Here is a 20590-nt window from a genome sequence, read left to right as displayed (position 1 = left end):
TGCCGCGCTCGGAACAAAAACGAAACCAAAACTGTTAGTGCGAAATATTAAAATGTAAAAGTTGAAGACCAAAAATTGTTATACTTATTATACAAACAAAAAAAATAGTGAAAGTAAAGCTGCTGCACTCACAAAATAATAAAGCAGCAACATAAACTTGAATCTATTAGATAGTATTTCAATCCAAGCCAATCTTGTGATCCAATCCCAGGAGGACTGCAAAAAAAGTGCAAAAAAGTGAATGCACTGTGGATGCAATCGTGCAATCTGTAGTGTTTTTCTTGTCTGGTGGCAGGCTTCTCGCTGCAGTGTGATTGTGTGACTCGGGCGAACCTTTCTGAACCGAGGGTCGCGTAGTCTCCGTCATCTTGGCTTTATCTAGTAGCCGAAAGTGCGACCAAAAACAGTATCGTCTCTCAAGTTTCGCAAGGCAAGCGAAATATGGCAGCTGTGACGGACACCAGCGTGACATCGGCAGTGGAGCAGCTCAACGTCAGTACCAGCCAGCAGGCGACCGTAGTCTGCGGGGAAGCCTCGGAATCGGACGACGAGGAACTGAGTGTGTCTACCACAACTATCGCCAGCGACACGGGCGTATCGTGTGTTAGCGAGACCTTTGGTTCAAGCGAACGCCGATCGTCAGAAGCTGGCCAGCACAGGACACTGCTGCATCGGAAGCTTCGCGAACGGAACGCAAGTTTGCGCCGAAACTTCACTGAAGTGGTTCGGCAGCCGTATCTGAACGCTGCGCGCGAACTTGGTGCAGTTTCCCAGAACCTAGTGCGCTCCCAGCAACTTTTACAGGAAGTGTCATCTTCACTGAGGCGGCTGACCAACGAGCTCTTCCAGATTGAAGACAAACTCGACACAATACAGCACTGCAACATCATTCCAGAGATAACAATTCCGCCGCCTAATCCTGCTGTGTTGCCCGAGTGCCAGTGATTTTTTTTCCCCGCATATTCATGCTGATGTAAAATATACCCTGCAACTCAATTAAACAGGGAAACCACCCAGCGGGGCACATGCTTATCTCACTGAACTTCATATTGAAGCAATCGTCAGTGCAGGTTCAGTTGCGGCCATTTGGTCCCTGAGGGAAGTCAAGGTTCTGGCTTACGCTCAGCAGAGGCAACAAATTGAGGGTGCCTCCCGATTTGATTTTGTCTCTACTATGCAAGTGTTTTATTGGGTAACACTGGTGACTATTAGTCTAGTTCCATACCTAGGTTAAGGCAACGTCGCCCGTCTCATCAGCCGATAATGGCCAAACAGCCACTTTTCTGCTGCTCTCTCCTGCCCTTCCCCATTTCTGTGTGCTGCTGGCCGGGGTAGCGTCTTTTACAGGAACTATGCAAAACGATTGACAGGGTTTGTCCAGTTTTCGCAAGGTGGTGATTCTACGCTTCTATGTTTGGGGCCCATAGGCTGCCTAGTTTGGCTGCTTGTACGTGTTGTGGCACACGCTCGTGGACTTGCCTTAGGTGTCCCTACTGCTCCTATTGGAAAGCACGTGACCTGAATGGCAATGTTATACAGGCAGTGTTTATTCAAGTCATATCTTGCTCCATGGTTTGGTCACCAAGCTTAGGTTGCACAGGAACAGCATTGAAAGCCTGTGGGCTACTTTGTACTTATGCATTTAGCAGCTCGCCACCATCATGGCTACCGGTGCTCAAAGTATTCCACCTCTGCTGAGCAGTAGCGACTGCCACTTCCACTGAGCTCCACAGGATGCACTTCTGCATTTTTTCTTGAAGGACCGGCAGAACTATATAGTCACAAGATAATGACACATCACAGTAACAACCTTTGAAATAACCTTTATTTTAACACAGAAATATTTGGCCTGTTCTAAAATCACTCCAGGGAGAAAAAATTGCAATACTTGTGGCACTTATCTGGCCTCCCCTATCCAGGCACATCGAGGCTGTGCTGAATAGGGAGCAGCCACAATAATTTGGTACAATTAGAGGTAGCTGTACAGACCCTGGTGAAGTGGCACGACAGGCTATGTTTGTGCTACTTGCGACTAATGGGCTTGTCCATAGTTTATACGACTGTTAGTAGTACAGTCCTGGTAATGTATTTGGGCATACCAAACTCGATGTATACTGTGTTGAGTGTTTTGATTTGAGCTTATGAAATTAAGTTTTCATTTGTTCCGTTGTGGGTGGTCAATGGTAATGTGCATAGTTACATGGCGTCTTAGTTTATATGCATATAATGTTAAATGGTGCGGCCAAAGTTGCCTGGGCAATCGCGGGATCTGGATTGGCAATTCCCAGGGTCAACTCGTAAGGACTGCTCAGAATGCAATCTAGCATTCATTGTACTTGCGCTATACTCAGTCCCTTGGGTATGTTTATTTTCTTCGTGTGAATACCCCTTCAGCAGAGCAAGACTAGCATCATATTTGGCAGGTACACAAGTGAGCATTGAAGGCATAGGCTGATGTGAGATTAAGTTGAATGCCTCCGCTCAGCTATAATTGACCATTTAAAGGGGTCCTGAAGCATGTCTTTAGCATGGTCAATAAACTCGACCAATGAGGTTGCATGGACAAGGACATCCGAGCCAAATATTACTTTCTCACAGACCGTATGAAGCTTACAATTGCACTGCACTATGTGCTACCCCGTTCCCAGTGCTTGTTTTCAAATCCCCACCATCCTTCGTGCTGTATCATGAAGCAGAGATCATTGCTATTAATCAGCCTTTCTTCAAGACTTTCCAGTACGCTAACCTTGCCCTTGCATCTTGCCCTCTTCATCAATGCTGGCACCTTTATTTTTACTGTTGCCAGCAGCATGCTTACACTGAAAGCGTTTGTCTATGCCTATTCTTTTCAAGTATTTGTACACTATTTGCCGCAAGACGTGCATTCACCTTGTTGAAAGGTCAGAAGCCTGTTTGCGGGTTGCAGTTGTGCACACCCAAACATTCAAGCAGTGCATGTGCCAAAGCATTTGGCGAAATGAACTTTCCACCACCTTGTAATGTGTTTCCCTATGAAAGCAAAATGACTGAATGAATCACAAAAATTGAGGAGCCACCCTATACTACAGACACGGCCAGCAAAGCTGCGAGGTACGTATACCTTCCTTCCCTGTTCCTAATTCGTGCTGGATCCGATGCATCTTGCCGGCTGTCAGAGCCTACTTGATCGGCGGCTGGCTCTGCTCATGTTTGTGGCATTGTCTCGAAGCTTTCGCGTTTCAGGTGTTCATGTGGACTTCTCCCAGCAAGCCAATGAGGAGGTTTCCTCTTTGACTGAGTGGAATGCAAGCGGTTTTGCCGTATTCATTCCTTCTTTTTTTTTCAAATTCAGAAAAATTATCTTGGGTTATTTTTTCTTTGTTGCCTTCCAGGGCACATGAGCAGCTGTGTACCTTCGTTCTATTCTTGTCTCTTCTTTGTTTTCTTTTGGGGCACATGAACGGCTGTGTTGCTTTCACTTTCTTCACTTCCTTTCTACAAACACACCACGAAAAATCCCGACCAATCCCCCCCAAACACCCCGACTAGCCGGGAGCAATTCATGTTTTTGCAGCGAAGCTGCAGAAAACAACTGCTTCCAGCAGCCACCTTCACTCTCCCTCTGCCTGTTCTCTATGTATTTCGACGATTCCGGTGATGGGCACACTCATCGCTACAGCCATACTGGACGGCACTGAAGCACAGCAGAGTAACGCCAAATTCAACGCAAGTGCTTAGCGTACACTGGTTTCTGATTATGTCAACATTGTGAGCAGGCTGCGAGCACCCGGCTGGAGTAACTGAAGGGGTGGAACTTAGTTGCGTGCACAACACACGTCGCCACCACACTGACTAGCTAAGCAATTAAAACGCGATTGGTGATGTGCACAATATCAGGCCTACCACGCACGCCATCACTACAGTAAGCCAGCACAGTTCTACCTTCTAGAGCATTACAGACGGCTCAGGAGAGAATGATAGAAAAATGCGCTCTTCTGATATGCGGTAGCTCTCCTAGTACTAATCAAATTAAGAAAATCATCGTGGGAGGAAGTAAGATAACTGTGCCAGGTGTGCCCCTATGTGCTCCACAGTGTTGGCAAAGATGCTTCAAGACCCCTTTAATTAAGCCAGCAATTGTGTGCGTACATGCCAATGGACTTTCTTGAGCATGAACAAGGGTGCATGTGAACAGCTGCTGTGCCTTACCAGCCAAGTTCCCTCGTGTATCTAACCAGGCCCTGTTCAATTTCCACTCAATCTGTGAACACGAGCCAATTTTTTTGTATTCGTAGATGTGCAGACAGCATGCATGCATGACTAGTAGGAGAGGCACTTGCAAGAGGCATTTCCATGGAAATCCAGTGGCCCTTAGCACCACTGTTCTGTCGCTCGCTGAGCACATAATGAGAGCACCCTCAAAGGGCTGGATGCCACATGTGCATTTCATTCTCTCCCTGCATGGTTTGGCAAAAAGCTTGCAGCCACCAACTGCGCGAGCAAAGTCCAGCTTGGCTTGTACGTCCATGGGGGCAGAAACCAGAGTGCAGTTCTTTGTTTGGAAACTAGTCCAGCCCTGAGAAGAAGAACGCTGCTTGGTGAAGGCTCATGGCAGTGATTCCAGGTACTTGAAGGCCATTAGTATGGATGCTAAGCAGTACCCTTCTTCTCCCAGCATGTACCTGGAAGAAAAAAAAACATGAGTGGCGAACTGCTCCTGGAACTGTGCTACGCATGTTACGAGTACAGCCAGGTCAAGTTTATTCTAAGCACTCCGTTGGAACGCACTTCCAGATGAAAATGTTTCAGCTTAGGTTGTTGTTTCCAGACATTAAAACCACACGTTTCAGGATGGCCTCTACTGGTTTCGAATATTTGGTACTAAATGCTCCAAAAGTCACAACACACCCACCTCGACGCATAAATGTTTAGCACCAATTTGGTCATGTAGCCTACAACTGAGCAATAGCTGCACAATTATGAAACTTCCAGAAAGCAAAGGTAGTCCCGTGTTCTTCGTCATGTGTCTAATAATTTTCAATGCAGTTCTGTTTTTGAGTAAACACTCGTCTAAGGGGGGAGACAATACATATTTCAAACAACATAGGCTCAGAAAGCGTCACTTATACAGGTTTTGTGAACCAGGCATGTACAGTGTTCACCACCAGTGCTGTAAACCTCAACTCAACATGACTTCCAGCCTTCTGGAATGCTTCATTCCTTTAAATGCTGTTGCTGTACAACTGCGGAATTTGGGGACTAATTTGTCCCACAGTCTCGTTGCCATACGCATAAGAGTAGAGCCTAAAATTTGGAAACTAGTGCCAAAATGTGAAACCTAGTGTTGAATAAGGCGCTTTGCATTGCTTTGAGGTTAGAAAACTGTTTTTTTAAAATATTTTTCTGGTGTGCCTAGAGACAAAATGCTCGGCCTTATGTGGAATGCTTCATTTTGGATAAGATTGGCAACACCGCCGTAGTTATCATAGGTGAAAATTGTTTTTAGTCAATTTCTAAATAACCAGGCAAGTGCTAGTACTAATATTGGTGTTCAACAGAATAGACTAAATGCAACCTTCAAACTAAGTGCGCGCACAAGCGAATGAGTGATTTGCTGAAAAAAAAAAGTTTTAAAGAAACTCATTCATTGTTGAAACACCCTGTACCTAAAAACCCAACATAAAAGCTTGCAAAAGCCAAAGAAACACTTTTGAGTAGCCAGAGGCTTATTCCTTGCTGTTAATACTCAAATACTAAATGCCAATTGACCTAGAAATTAGGCTGCAATCATGTAAGCTGCACAAGCCTGCTAAACCAATTTACGTTTTGTCATTGACATAATTATTAGGAATCAGAGTTACATGTATCAAAGCAAAAATAATAAATTTCTTCCCTTACCAGCTCAATATAATAACTAGGGTCCTTTGTTTTGGGAGTTTGAGATTTTGACAAAAAAATTGGGCGATATTTTTATTGCTACGATACTGTAGAAATCACAATTTACATCATGTTTTTAAACAAGTTCCAGGTTTATAAGTGAGAAAGTATTACTTAGCAGCATTAATACCTTGTCAGATGCAAACAGTTCACAAATAGAAGCCAGAGCAAAAGCTAAGTCGCACTTCAGAAGCAAAGCAGACTTGTGGGGCCTGACAAGACAGGTACAAAGGCAGTGCATAATGCAAGCTTATACAGTAGTTGGTCTCTGCCTGATAAATTAGGTCTCACCCTAATGCTGTGCGCTTAAACATCACGCAGGTCTAACTTCTTTTTGTTACTTTAGTACAAAAATAATCTTGTTTATTTATTTACAGTCTTCTGCAGTGCCAAGAAGGCATTACAGCAAGGGGAAATTCGCAAGTATTGATGATACACATACGCGGCAGACCAAAAACACGTCACTAATACCATCTCTCCACGGTCCGTACAGGATTCAGGGAAGAGAATTCAAGGATAATCAAGGACCTATCAAGGCAGTTTACTGTTACCCATGACTTTTCTTTCCTTAACCCTTTGCAGTTCGGAACTTTTACCCACATTCCGGCTGTTCTGGTCCGCAACCAATTTAGCAGTTCCTGACGCTGCAAAGAAAAACCCAAACTCTGCAAGAAAAACTCGCAGGATATTTATTTTTTCTCTTGCATTCTGCTGGAAAATCCTTTACCGATATTTTAGCAGCATGAGAAACCGTTTCAAGCACTCTCCTGGGTGGCAGGCCAGGGTTGTTATCGCAGGTTTGGCAGAAAATTAGTTTCCCTCCTGCCTACTTTTATTTTTCTACCACTACAAACAGCACAGTCCTTGCTGGTTCAATGTGGGAGCCTGTACATAAAATGGCTCGTCCCAAATAGCCTTTCATCTCACTCCATTTGAGCTGACTGGCCCAGTTTTTTGGCTTGGGCCCTCAGATCATCCACCAGCTGCAGGATGAGGTGGTGGCGGCGGTGCTGCAGGTTTCACTGCTGTTTCTCCACATGATTCTGCAGCTGTGTGTGCCTCCAAATAAAACTTGACAATGGAAACCTCTAGATGCCAGGAAAGAATTTTTGGCCACCTACTCATTGTCTTTCGACAAAATGCTTAGCTCACAGAGTAATGATACGCCCAGTGCTGTATATACTGCCGTCGTGGTCTTCTTCACTCGCTTCTGTCGAATCACTGTCATCACTATCTGATGCAGGCATTTAATTCTCTTCCTCACAGAAGTCATCATCGCTTTCACTAAATGCAGCAGCGTAGAACGGAGAAAACGGCCATGCTTTGCAGCGAACCTACACGTCCAAACGCTCCCGAATACAGAAGGCCTGCACTGAACGTTGTGCTGCACCCTAGTACAAAATGAAAAAAACTTCATCAAAGTTCACTTATCCCTCAAAAAATAGTGCATCATGTTTACAAAGAATGCGCGGATGGCGCAATGGAAAAAAAAAAAAAAAAAGCGAAATTTAACCTTGAACATTCATGCCGGGCAAATCCCGAAAACGGACCAGTACAGCCGTTTTGCACTGTTGGGACAGACCGCAAATGGGACCACAAAGGGTTATTTGCGGTCTGTTACAGGTAATTTTCCCTGGTAGAAGCACAAACTCCCTGAGTTTTTCCAGACTATTCAAACTCCCAGAGATTTCCCAATTTTCTCGGATAAGGTCTAAGACCCTCCGAGTCACCCACGACAAAGTGGGCGGCTCGGTTCTGAAAGGTAAAACCTGTGGTAAAAACCACAAGATAAAATTACTGAACAGATGCAGTTATGGCTTTGCAATCTGCAGTGATAAAAAAAAAAATATGGGAAGACCCACCTCAAATCCAAAACCTGCTCCAGGGCAAGGTACTCGGAATACAACTGTGGCATTTTCGACTGCACCAGGATATAGCTTAGTGCAGGAATGAGGTCATCAGCTCCCCTGGATAAGCAGAGAGCATTTGAAATGAGGAAATTCACAGTAGTTTCAATACCACTCAATTTGCCTTTTTCAAAAGGCCACCAGATAACACCTCGCATGGGCCTACTAACCCCACAAAGTCAGCATAGAATTAGCCGCTCACCTCAACATGTTACACACACTCGCGCACGCGCGAAAAGTAAGCACCCTACCCAAGAAACAATTTTACCGTTATTAACCCTTTGAGGGTCGAATTTTTTCACCAAATGCGACCCCCCAGGGTCGATTTTTTTATTGCTGATGTAAATTCTCCTGCTAATTTAAATAGTAATTTTTTTTAGGGTGACCATAAAGTGACAAAAAAATCGTTTATGTTGTTACCTATATGTGGTTTATTCATGAGTACACAAGAAAAATTCTAAATTAGAACGAGAGAGTAACAAGCCGGCACCTTTTGAGTGACAAAATCAAATAGACATCAGTTTCGCAGGCGCAAAAAGAAAGAAGCGCTCGGAGGATGCGCGCGGGCGCGCACGGCCGGATGCGGGAGCGATAGACGGCGCACAACTCATAAAATACACGAGAGAGAGAGAGAGATCATCAGTTTCGCAGGCGACCTTGGTCTGTGGCAGGTGCAAGAAGCGGGAGGCATCCAGGTGCCAGGTGGGCGATACCTAGCGCGCCCCCTCGTTAGTGGATGCGCGTCGCTCAAGTAAATCATAAAAAAATAAAAAGAAGAGCCATCGGCGCAAGAAGAAAATTTGACGTATTTCCGAAGTGTGGCAGCACATGCCAAGCAAAAGAAGTTGGCGAAAAAGGCGCGCTTTTTAAAGATACAAGCAATGCCAGACATGCACGTCATTGACCATTTTGAAGGTGTTTGCCGATGCCATACATGTACGGCCGTGACCTTCAAAGGGATGAGTGTCATATGCTCAAAAGAATAAATAATTCTGCGAGTAGAAAACTGGAACTGCAGTGTCTGCCATCCTCCAAAATAACCCATTCAGGGTCAATGACGTGTACATATACATCCCCTGCAAACACCTTCAAGATGGTCAGTGATGTACATGTACATGGGCATCGCTTGTATGTTTCAAAAGCGCGCCTTTTTCGATCATTTCTCTCGCTTGGCATGTGCTGCCACACTGTGGAAATAGGTGAAATTTCTTGTGGCGATGGCTCCTCTTTTTTTTTTCTTTTTTAATGCTTTACTACAACAGGGGAGCGCCGGCTAGCGCTTGCACATGTGGTCCCGTGCGGACGCGCAGCGGCTAGTCTCGGTTTCGTCCTCCGGGTGTGTTTCCCACTTCTTGCACCTGCGAAACTGGTGCGCTTCTTACGCTTTTTCCCCTTCTTTCACCAGTGGAAATTTTTAAGAATTTTTCTCGTGTTACTCATAAATAAACCACGTGTATGTAACAACACAAACAATTTTTTTTGCCACTTTATGGTTACCCTAAAAATATTACGATAATTTTTTCTTGAAATAGATTCTTCCGAGGAATTTAAATTGTCAATTAAAAAAAAAAAAAAGACCCTGTGGGAGTCGCATTTGACAAAAAAATTTGACCCTCGAAGAGATAATAATGAGTGGTTGCCTGAACGTTTCAGCCATAAGGGTGGCTGGCAGCACTGCAGAACAGATGGCATTTCTGTCAGCACAAGTACAGAATGATGCCGTCAAACAGAAGCATGATATGACAAGACATTTTCCTCCCTGTCAAAAGTTTGCATTTCGGCATTACCAGCCTTCTGCTTCCTGAAAGAGTTTTTTTTTTTACCCTAGCTTTCATTAAACATTGTTTATTTTGAACTCTTTTCACATCCCTGAGGAATTGGAACCAACCTCTGTATGAAATACTGTACTGAAATGTATATAGTTGATAACCAATTTTTCACACTAAAGGGGAATGCAAATGCCTAAAAACCAAACAGCAGCAAAAAAAAAAAAAAAAACACTTCCCATTTAGTGGGAATGGTTTACTGTAACACATCTTGATAGGGTTTGAATAGTGGGTATACAGAGAATTGACTAACACCTTCAATGGCAGCACAAGGCAAACCTATCACAGTCACAAGTACGTTACTTTCCATTTTCTTCCTATTTACCCAAGCTTACGTTTCCCATGTTCGATGGCATGCATGTACATACAACAGCCGTGAAACAACTAAATAACTGAATAAGATTACAAACTGACTCACATAAGCCTCTTATGGGGTTCATCTTCACTTGTAAAAGGTTCTGTGCACACCAGCCTTGTGACGTGCACTGCAGCAGGAAAAGAGAAAGGAGGAAGTCGTTAGCCATATTGTCTACTACGTGGCAAACAATAAAAATGCGTATACATAGTAGCAAATGTGGACGGGACAAGGTGGCAAATTCCGAAAAAGAGAGAGACTGTAGCCCTTCGCTCTATGCATGTTGCACACAATGAAACACGAAGACTTCTCAGTTCATTCGTGTACACTGCTCTCTCGCGCAAGACAGTATGTCGTAAGCAAGGTTACCACAAACAGTGGAGGCAGACGTGTGCAGGAATACGATGTGGCTTCAGCACAGAGTGAAAGCAGTGTGAAAAGGCAAGTAGAAAACACGATCCACTTCCCATTTGAAAAGGTGCGCCTCTCATCAAGGAAAGCTGAGGAAATGAGTGTCAGGCAAATCAGTTTCATTTTGAATGAACTGCAGCATGTAAGATGGAGTATAAAGAAGCACTAAACAAGACAGGCACAGTTCTCTTTGCCATGACCCACTCAATTTTACTAGCAGAGTTCTCGGTGTCCTTCAAGCAAGCCTCACTGATTCAGAACATACGTGACAGTCAAGTGGTCAAATAAAGTGCACGATAGCGCACTGAATGTAAAAATGGTAACAGACATGGCTTTCTGCCACTGAGCTCCACAAACACACAAATGCAGCAGCAGCAGTAGCCCAATCTTGAAGAGCCAAATTGCTCAAAAGCTCTTGCATCTAAACTTCGGAACATGTTTGGAGAGCCCACAGTTTATAGGTTGAAAATTGAAACTTTACAAGCCAAAGCTACACGCAGGCTGTGTGTGTAGAGGCTCCCAATTTGTGCTGCACAGTTTCCGATCCTGCTGTAAGTTGCAGCAGTTGCGAAACACCAGGTCATCTGCTGGATGCATCAATAGCCCTCTGCACCCGCAATCGGTATTTAATCGCGATCGGTTTCAAGGCCCAGCATTAAGGGCAACATACCGTCACCAGGGATGCAATTAATATTTGAATCTTTGAGTACATCCGAATTGGTAGCACTACAGCACGGGTGCAACTCTTACCATCACATAGGTACTGGAGTAAAGTATTTGCACGATTCTAACAAATTTGTGTGCATTACAATCGGGCTCAAAACCCAATTGGCTTTAAAGCAGCCAGCAGCATTGCCATGTACACAAACTCCTCTCAAAATCCACCTCAATCCAATCCAAAACAACATCAACATCATGTGAGTAAATTTTGGTGCACCCACAAAGTTCCTCAATGGGCATACCTCAGCCAGTTGTTGCCCATAGTTCTGCGGTTGCAATTAGCACCTCGTTTCAGTTGTCATAGCTCCAAAGAGGTACCACTATGAGGCGTGCATCAAGGGCAAGGTAATTTTTATGGCCGACCACAAGAGACTGAGCAGCATCATGCACACTGGGTGCCTCTGAGACACAAGTGTGCGATAGGCGTAAACATAACAGAGCCATGTTTTCATGCAGGGTTTTACTGGCCCTAAGCACAGACATTTTTGAGAACTTGGAGAGTCCGAGGTGGAATCCATAAATTAGCAGCGAATGAACCAACGGCCCATCACATCCAAAATCATGAGGGTAGAAGTCGCAAACACTTCCGATGTTCCCCTATCAAATAATATTGCCAGTAGGAGCTGGATAAGCAAGTTTATGAAGCCCAAAGATTTTTGCTGCTAAAGTTGCGTCTTCCGCCAGGTACATGGCGTCATGTCTTTTACATCTGCGTGGCAGAATCGGCATCAAATTATTTTGAAATTTTGCAGCTAAACTTACCTGTGAGTTACAACTGGGGGTGCATTACAACCGCGCAAATATGATACGTTCCTCGTTTTTTTTTTCCTTCAATTTTTTCAGACTGCAAGATTACGCAGTACATAAAAAGAATGAGCTCGCCTAATCAATGTTTAATTAAAACACACTTTTCAAAGCTCTGCTTCTATCGTTAAAAAACGTACCATGTAGACTTGTTCCCACACCTGGTACCCAAGCATAAAACAAGGAGACTTCCAATTTGAAATTTCACTAGTTGCGTTTCATACGTGTTTTGCTTAACAGGTGGATCACAAAAAAGCCGACATATGGTCTATCATACCTGCAGGTACGTTGCATCCGCATTCGCTGTGATACATTTAGACTCCGTAAGATTGTTCTCTGTTACCAATATCACACTAAATTTCCAATGCTCAAATGCAATGCCACGCACAACGAAACTGACTTTTAAAACAAAACAAACAACAACAACAAAAAAAGTGGACAGTTAACCTATCCCAGCACCCCCAAACCCCACAAATGGTAGCAGGGACTTCCTTCCCAAGACTGGAACTTCCTTCCCCAGATGCAACATTTGCAAACAGGCCCTTGGAAGAGTGCATATCGGTCCCCGTACCCAGGACACGCAGCTTGTGGCTGGGGGCCAGCCTGGGCACGGTGCGCAGCATCCCCACTGCCTCGTCCAGTGTTGGGCTCTCGCACAGGCACTGGGACACGTGCATCTCTGGCGCCGACGCCGAGGCCAGCTGGCTCATGGCGGCCGCCACACGCTGCTCCCCGGCAAGGTTTTCCAGCCTGCACAAAGGGGGACCAGCTGTAACGCACCGCTCCAAGCCATTGCTCCCTCCTGCGCTGTCTGCCTTGGCTAAGGCAGAGGCAGCTTTTGAATACCACTGGTCCATATGCATCTACGTAGATGCACCACCTACGATTTGAGGTGGCCCACTATATGCAGGGTCTCACCATGATACCTTTGCATTCAAGTCCATGGTGCAAACTTGCCTTGCCCGGAAAACAGCAATTTTAAAGTGAGCCACGCACGTTAAACGGTTTCATCTTTTTCACTCGGAGTTGAACTGTACTCTTCTTTTGACACACTGCCTCGAGCAAGCAGCACAGTGAATTCTGGGAACAACAACAAAACAGCACAAGGACGGGACTAAGCAAGGGGATGCAGCACTAAGCATGTCCTCGCATCATTTTACGATTCCCAGAAGATGTACTGGCCAGCCAACTTCAGCTTTATTCTCACACACAGTGAACTGCTGAACTTGCGCAGAGAACAGGCGGAAGGTTACGTGCACTGTATGTGGAGGCTATATCAGTGAAGTGACCGAGTTACAGACTTTGACAGAAAAAAAAAAAAAAAAAAAAAGGGCAGGAATTAGTGCTTAAACCAGAGTTTATGACAATTTAATATCTGATGACTTTTTTGAAACATGAAACACGTGTCGCACAGACAAAGGGCTGTGGAAGCTTAAATGAAATTCTTGACTTCCATTACTTTTTCTGCAACTCTTCCCAGCTGATATGCAGAGTCAATAATACAGTGCAGTGTTGTGCAGCACAGACTGAGTTACACTAGCAGTAAGTGAGGTAAATGTTGTTTCCTAGCTACTGATCAGAATTCAGCATAGCTAAACAAAAAAGTGGGGGCATAGATCCAACATAGTTGATACAAGAGAAGAAGGGACTCAAGCTTGAGATTTTGGCACGAAATCTTGGAACAAGGCATGCGCGAGATCGAACTGTTTTGTGTTACATCACTTTTTTGTTGTTTCCCCACACGTGCTATGCACGAGCTGTGCAGGTCATTTGAACCACTCCCATCTTGGAAAAACCTTGAAGCCGAGCAGCCCACACTTGACAGCCCACCTGACAGCTGCCAGAAGGTGGGGCCACAGTGGCCAGGTGAAGTGGTCCTCCAGCACACTGTAGCAGACCTCCTGGGCTTCGGGGCTCTTCAGGGGCTCCAGGGTCAGCCCCAGCAGGAGGAGCGCGGTCTGGAGAACGCTTTCCACACGGGCACAGGCCGCTGATCGGTGGTTGCTGCCGCTGGCGGGAGGCTCCCCGGCTGCTGCCAGCAGCCCGCCCCGGCCGCCCAGGGACTCTGCCATCTCGCGTTGCAGGGCCACGCGTTCCTTGGCTAGCCACTGGCTGAGCGGATGTTTGGAGTCCCTGCAAGGACAGCGCCCACACTCAGGCCCGCCCTTCTGCCTGCCTGCCGTCTGCGTCTCGGCGTTTTGCGCTCGGACAAACCAAAGCACACAGTTGGGAAGACCATATGCCTTTCTACAACGACAGGAGAAAATTACAAGACAAGTGGAATCTGCTAGGAGAAAAAAAAAAAAAAAGGGGGGGGGGGTCTTGTAATGACAGCACACTGTGCTTAACATAGTTTAAAGGGGCCCTGAAAGGCATTTTGAGCACACTAAATGAACTAGCGCAACCGTTAGATTGGGTCGTCAACGTCCTCTGTGCCAAGCATTACACTTTTACGCGCAGCGGAAAGCTCACACTTTTGTTGCAAAGTTGGTCGTTTTTTTCTCACCCTTCCCTTCGTGTTTTTGGACGCCGCCATCTTCACATGTCTACATCATCGATTCCCAGATGTTCGTCATGAGCTAGACATCCTGCAATTGGGCGGCTTTTTCACGCACTTCCGGCAAAGAGATGAGTCGTCTGCTCAGCGTCGGCTCGCCGGCTGATCTGCCAGCGGAGTGCCGGAGTGGTTGGGCATTTTACGACAAACGAAACAAGTGTAAAACAAACGCTTAACCGTTTGTATTGAATGCAACACGGCCATAACACGACATGGATATTCTGTTACCTGAGTACGTTCCATAAAGAAAGCGTTGAAGCCCCGTGGCACTTCTTTCGTGCAATTGCAGAGAACGCCCCGAGCCGAATGCCCGGGTTTGACGCATACATTTTATTCAACTTCAAAACAATCCAGAGATGCGTTTTTAACGAACACAACGTCACAACATGCGTTGAAAGTCTGAACCACGATTGACAGAGGATGGGTTGCCTCCTGCCCGTCGTAAACTCGGTACTCACCTAGCGCGCGCTTTGCGGGGACGAACAGCAAGTCACTTAACTCTGGCGCACAAGCCGATGGCTTTTAGCCACGCACACTGCACATACCCCATGCGAGGTTGAGTCGTACGTCGCTCGAGAAAGATAATCCAGACCATGGGAAGCACTATCCACCCGCAGAAGCACAACGTCGCATTTCATCGCGAAACAAAGGCGTCCACAACACACACACCATCGCCTCCTGTAATGCCAAACGCATCTCGCACTTCCCAATGGGAGTGAGGGGTACGCCTGCAGTGCCCACATGTCGCGAGGTGGGGCCCCGAGCTGAACCGGGATCACGGAACCGTAACTAACTTCTAGAGCGGTTTGTGCCTTGTTGCCAAGGCAACCGATGCTTGAGATTGTCAAAGAAATGGCGCTCGCTCCAGCGCTAGAAAGCTCAGAGCCGCGGCGGAGCATGTTTTGCCAACGTTGCCGCTCTCCCCCACGCGTCGCCCCAAGCTGAACTGGTCACGTTATTGAAGCATTTTGTGCACGGGTTCTGTATCGGTTTAATATGACTTTTTCACATGCCGCCGGCAGGAATTACCACCGCCGCAAAATAAGACCCGGCACCAGCGGGGCCACATCTGATACGGCGCTTTTTGGATAAACGGTGCGCGGTGCATCAAGGGAACGAGCGCACGACCCTCCCCGTGCGGCTGCGAGTTCGCCGCCGATAAAAAGTCATGTGCCGCCAGCAACGTACACCGCGAAAGGGCAAGGCCAGGCCGCCGCATACATGCGGCCAGATTTTTCGTTCGCTTTTCCAGCCTTGAGCGGAGTGCGGGCTTCATGGTGTCAACAAAGCTTGGCCGTAGCAGTCGACAGTCTGAGCAGCGCAATAGCAATAGCGGAAGTACGTCACCGCTGCGGAGCGCAGCATCATGGGAGGCGAGGCTGGCGCGCCGTCAACAGCGGAGAGTAAGTCGAAAGGAGGAGGAAACGCGGAGCGACGATAATGCGCGGTTTTTGATTTACGATTTCTCAGCTAATACTCATCGCTTTAACAAAATTCTTGCGGGAGGAGATTGCAAATACATTGCTTTATTTGGGTACATGTACATCCATGCATCGGCGGAAGGTATTTCAGGACCCCTTTAACAACAGGCATGCCAGCCAAGCTATTTACATTACATGAACAGCATGCATTTTGACAGCAAGCTACACGAGGGCATGAGCTAGGTCGTTGTTCTCCCAGGAGTTGAGGGAAAATAATAACACAAACAAATGAAAGAAATGTTTTTAGCTGATGTAAAGCATGTGGTGGCCTTACCCAAGAATATGCATTACAATATGCCGTGCAGCTTTCAAGCTCTTCGGACGAGATTCCAGCATGTCTTGAAGAGCTGATGGCCACTCCTGATAAGATTAAAAGAGAAAGTAGGTCACTGGACCAACCTCGTGCAGCTATCAGAAAAACAACAAAAATCAACTCAATAGGTACTGGTGGACTTTATTTATGGATGTAGATTAATGCACAAAGTGATGTGCTTGCTCTTGCATGGATTGTGCGAAGGCATTTCACATGAATTCCTGCCACTGGCGGTAAATGGCAACCAGGCTACCGAGTACCATATTTACCCATGCAATGACCCCCCCCCCCCTGCCTTTCGCTTTTCTTTTTGAGAATTTACTTTGTTACCTTAAATAAAGAAACGCAGCAGGAATATAAAAGGTACTGTTTAGCATGTTTCTATCTCGACATGGTTCCTGATGCCGTCGACGATTGCAGTAACTTGATATCATGCCGCAGTACAAGCAGAAATGCTAAAAAAGCATTCTAAAAAAAAGAAGTCTCAACAGTAGCCAGAGACACGAGCGCGAATGCTGTGGTTCACAATTTAAAACTGGTGCGCTTGTGGAATGCCACCTGCTGGACACAAATCAAACCTTCTTGCGTATAGCGCCATGAAAGTGCTGCGGCATGCGAACAAAGCACCAAATGACTCCGCCTTCCTTCCCCGCTCTGTGCTGCTCTGTCACTTCTCCATTTCGCTTCATGGTTTTGTTGTTCAGCTGTGTTCTGACCTTTTTTTGAGCTCCTCGTATGCGGTGTACGGTGAGCCAGTACATTGCTACACGGCCGGTTTTCAACTGAAGGTGGTGGAGAATGCGTTTAGGCGTATGGAAACTGTACAGCTGGGCGGCACTTCAGTGTTGACCCAGTGTGTGTACACTACTGGCGCAAACAAGAGGCTTGGGCGATAAACAAGGATCGCTGCGTGTTTTGTGGAACCAAAGAAAGGAAGTTTCCCAGTGTGAAAAAAAAAGTTTTGGAGTGCCTTGGCGGCACGGAAGACAACACGCTGTGGGCCAACAACGAATGTGAAGCCGCAAGCAACTCCAGTGAAAAGGATAGCTCCGATGGCAAGTAGGTTGCCACTAGCATGTTGTGAATAGAACAGAAATTTGGTTACATAATTACCTATGTATTTTAATGGAAAGGTAAGGTTTTGATACCGCTTCTCTTAGTGTCTTGATTGTCTGAAATTTCAACTTTTATAATCTTACGCATAATGAACCCTCCCCCAAAATTCATGCCGAATTTCCTGAAAACCAAGAAAGCCCATATGGTAACACACCACTGGCAATGTTTTGCCAAAACAGCAAACTGATAAGCCCATGATCTAGTCGCACATGTGCCTAAGTTTGAGGCAACCGCAAATGGATTTGCAACCGCAGCAAAGTAGTGCTGTAGATGAAGCATAGCTGGGGCAGCACTCAAGTAAGCCAAGGAAAAAGCTGCACATCATGCTTTTACCTACCCATTACAAAAACTTCCCTTCTTCAACGGGGCAAATCAGGCTAATCAGATTCTGGTTAGTTTTCAATGGCAACAGAAAGCTCATGCCAAAATCAGAAAGTCAATGAACAAATGCTATTAATTTTTCAAGCAGGACCCAGTGCACTCTCTAAAAAGGGGCTGAATATGATTTTACATTTGGATACATAGAGATGTGCACCATAAACAAAACCAATTCTAGCCGCGTTGTTTTCACAGAAGCAAGTGATTATTATTAAGAGCTAGAGAAGACAACTTCATCAACAACAAACAAACAAGCAAAAACAAAAAGAAAGACAGCCCGAAAGAACACAAAACTGTGCATGAAAAAAAAAAAAAAAAAAAAGAATTCAAGTAGACAGTAGCAAGCAGACATGAAAGTCTTGCATAGGGACAGAGGCTGAGGCTCACACGTTTGTTTTCATATTGCAGAATTCTGGTAAAGAGCTCCTGCTGGCGCTTCTCTTCCGGTGTCGTGCACTCCCCAGAGCTCTGTAGCTTCCTGGAGACAGTCAAAGCATTGCACCTATAAGCGCCACCACCAGCAGGCCGCACAGTCGCTCACCTTGCAGCCATTTCAGCAATTTGCTTCTCTTGCTCTTGCAGCTCCTGTAGGTACTGCGGAAGGAAAACACGCCAAGGTTCTCCTCTGAGCGTGCAAGTGATACCCACACACGCGCGCCAAGCTCTTGACCCCCACCAACAAGACAGTGACAGTGGGAAGGCCAAACCGACCGATATAGTGCTGGCTTATCAGCGCGCGCGCACACACAATCTCTTTTGACGCACACCACCACTGATGAGAATGGGGAAGAACGACTCATTTGGCACGGGGCTACTTGGGAGACCAGCTCACAAGAGATTATTAGTCTGGTAATGGGCCCAGTCGTAGGGCTCCCTTGGGGTGCACACTTCGTTACACCAGCCTGCAAGACCTCACACGGGCAAGTCCCCAACAGATGTGGAAGGTCAGTCATAAAAGCAGAGTTCACTCACCTCGGCCTGCTTTTTTCTGCCTGCTATCAAGTTATCCATAAGCCGACGCTGAAGTTCAAAACGCTGAACAAGAAAGAGAGAGAGAGGAAAAAAATTAATTTTCTGTAACATCCTATTCGTCTAGAGTTTCTGGTAATATATAAAATAAAAACCAGTGCTGGTACCTCCCAAAATCCCTCAGGTTTTTATAGAACATCCTGACAAGCAAACTGTAGAAACTTTGGGCTTTCGGTACCAGCCGCAAAAAAAGAGAGAAGCCCTATTATGAAGATTGTGCTCTGAAAAGTAGCGTCACTGCTGGTCTAAAACATTAACAGTATATGAAGCCAAGCAATACCTTCAAACTTACAAGAATTGCTAAAGCCTATGGATATTTGTATATATATAAAAAAAACTGTGCTCCTGTAAAAATCCCAGCAGGGATTTTTACAAGAGCATGCACAGTATGCATGCATGCATGCATACTGTCAATTTCTACTGGGATTTTTACAGGAGCAGGCACAGTCTTTTTTTTTCACATTTATCCATAGGCTTTAACAATTCTTGTAAGTTTGAAGGTATTGCTTGGCTTTAGACCGGTTTTAGACCGGTCTAAAGCTTTAGACTGGTTTTAGACGGGCAGTGACACTAATTTTTCAGAGTACTACCTCCATAATTACGGCTCCTTATGTATGCTGTCAACTCCTGCTTGGATTTTTACAGGAGCACTGTCAAAGAACACGTCAAACTTTTTTCACAATTACACGTACGTAGGTTTCACAATTATCTGCATTTTTTCACAATTATTCAATTCTTTTTGACAATTATTTCACTTCATCACAATTATTTTTTCACAATTATCCACATGCATCAATTAATCAGCTCTGGTGTATAAAAAGCAGTGCTTATAAAACTAGTATGCCAAAGTCAGAAGCACATTTCACAGCAATAATACTTGCCATAACATATAGCTCACACCGAATTCCCATAATTGAGCCAATGTGTAAAAATGTGACTAAAGAGCTTCTCATGAAAACCTGCTTAGCCACAGTGTAGTGCTGCAAAATTATAGCCGACTGAAATAAAATCTTTTTCTCTATCCAAGAGGTTGGTATCAATGTCTTTCACCCACATAAACGAGAATACCGAGTCCTAAAACTTGGGCAAATTTAATGCGACTGCCATCTACACATGTGCTAAAGCCGTCAAATTGTTGCTCTCCACCTCCTTGTGGAGAGCAACAACCTGAAATTTAAACGCACATTTATTTTGACAGCACTGCATGTAAACATATTTTTTTGTAAATGCAGAATGTTTGTGATTTCAATATCCTAATAAACTAACTCGGCTAGGTAACAAAGTGAGCCAACTCACAGACAGTCAGTAATTATTCTACCAAAACTTTTGACTTGGCCTAGGATAAACTGGTGTTTTACAGCAGCTATATGGCTTAAGTTATTGATATTTTGCAGGCGAGTCAGTTCACCTGATAGGCATAAGGATATGGTATCTTATTAGTGCACAAACTGATTACCTGTGTTATGTCAACATGGCAGCTGGAGCATGCCACATTGGAGAAGCTGCAAGCTCAAAACAAGAGCTTTGAATAACATCACCCATCTTAGAAGAAGACCCAGCAAATCGCCCTCAAAGAAGCCAAATGATGGTAGCAATAGCATAGCTGATGAACAGCATGTCTTTTGCAGATGTTTCCGGGGCCTCGCTTTAAATTAAGATTTGTTCAACAAGCTTTCTAAATCATGAATGAAGGAATAAATAAATTTGAATTTTATTGGCGCAGCAGCCAAATTTGGCTATATTGCGCCAGACATAAGGTAATATATTAAATTTGGAC

At 45.3% G+C, this 20590-nt stretch overlaps 2 protein-coding genes across 7 annotated transcripts in view; one reads left to right on the top strand and one right to left on the bottom strand.

Moving 5' to 3' along the window:
• The first annotated feature begins 207 nt into the window (after nt 1-207).
• Nucleotides 208-1024, top strand: Blos3 (Biogenesis of lysosome-related organelles complex 1, subunit 3). The gene has a single exon (XM_077687099.1). The coding sequence runs from the start codon at nt 442-444 to the stop codon at nt 943-945; it is 504 nt and encodes a 167-aa protein (XP_077543225.1). The 5' UTR covers nt 208-441; the 3' UTR covers nt 946-1024.
• A 779-nt stretch (nt 1025-1803) lies between these two features.
• Nucleotides 1804-20590, bottom strand: part of LOC144155564 (VPS9 domain-containing protein 1-like) — a 45835-nt gene continuing 27048 nt past the window's right edge. For 5 of the 6 annotated variants that reach the window (XM_077687092.1, XM_077687095.1, XM_077687094.1 and 2 more), the window contains 9 exons: nt 18757-18819; nt 18326-18378; nt 18172-18262; nt 16252-16337; nt 13770-14072; nt 12511-12689; nt 10068-10134; nt 7779-7883; nt 1804-4661 (listed from right to left, as the gene is read on the bottom strand). In XM_077687092.1, the coding sequence (XP_077543218.1) occupies nt 4586-4661; nt 7779-7883; nt 10068-10134; nt 12511-12689; nt 13770-14072; nt 16252-16337; nt 18172-18262; nt 18326-18378; nt 18757-18819 (1023 nt within the window). In that variant the 3' untranslated portion in view covers nt 1804-4585. Of the gene's footprint in view, nt 4662-7773; nt 7884-10067; nt 10135-12510; nt 12690-13769; nt 14073-16251; nt 16338-18171; nt 18263-18325; nt 18379-18756; nt 18820-20590 lie in introns of those variants that run through there. The other variant, XM_077687096.1, reaches the window with a different exon arrangement.

The sequence above is a fragment of the Haemaphysalis longicornis genome, unplaced genomic scaffold (genome assembly GCF_048455015.1).
Source record: "Haemaphysalis longicornis isolate Haplotype H1 unplaced genomic scaffold, Haemaphysalis longicornis Haplotype H1 scaffold_1, whole genome shotgun sequence".
Taxonomy (NCBI): Eukaryota; Metazoa; Arthropoda; class Arachnida; order Ixodida; family Ixodidae; genus Haemaphysalis; species Haemaphysalis longicornis.
The sequence above is the reverse complement of the archived record's forward strand: the minus strand, read 5'-3'. Positions and strand labels throughout refer to the sequence as shown.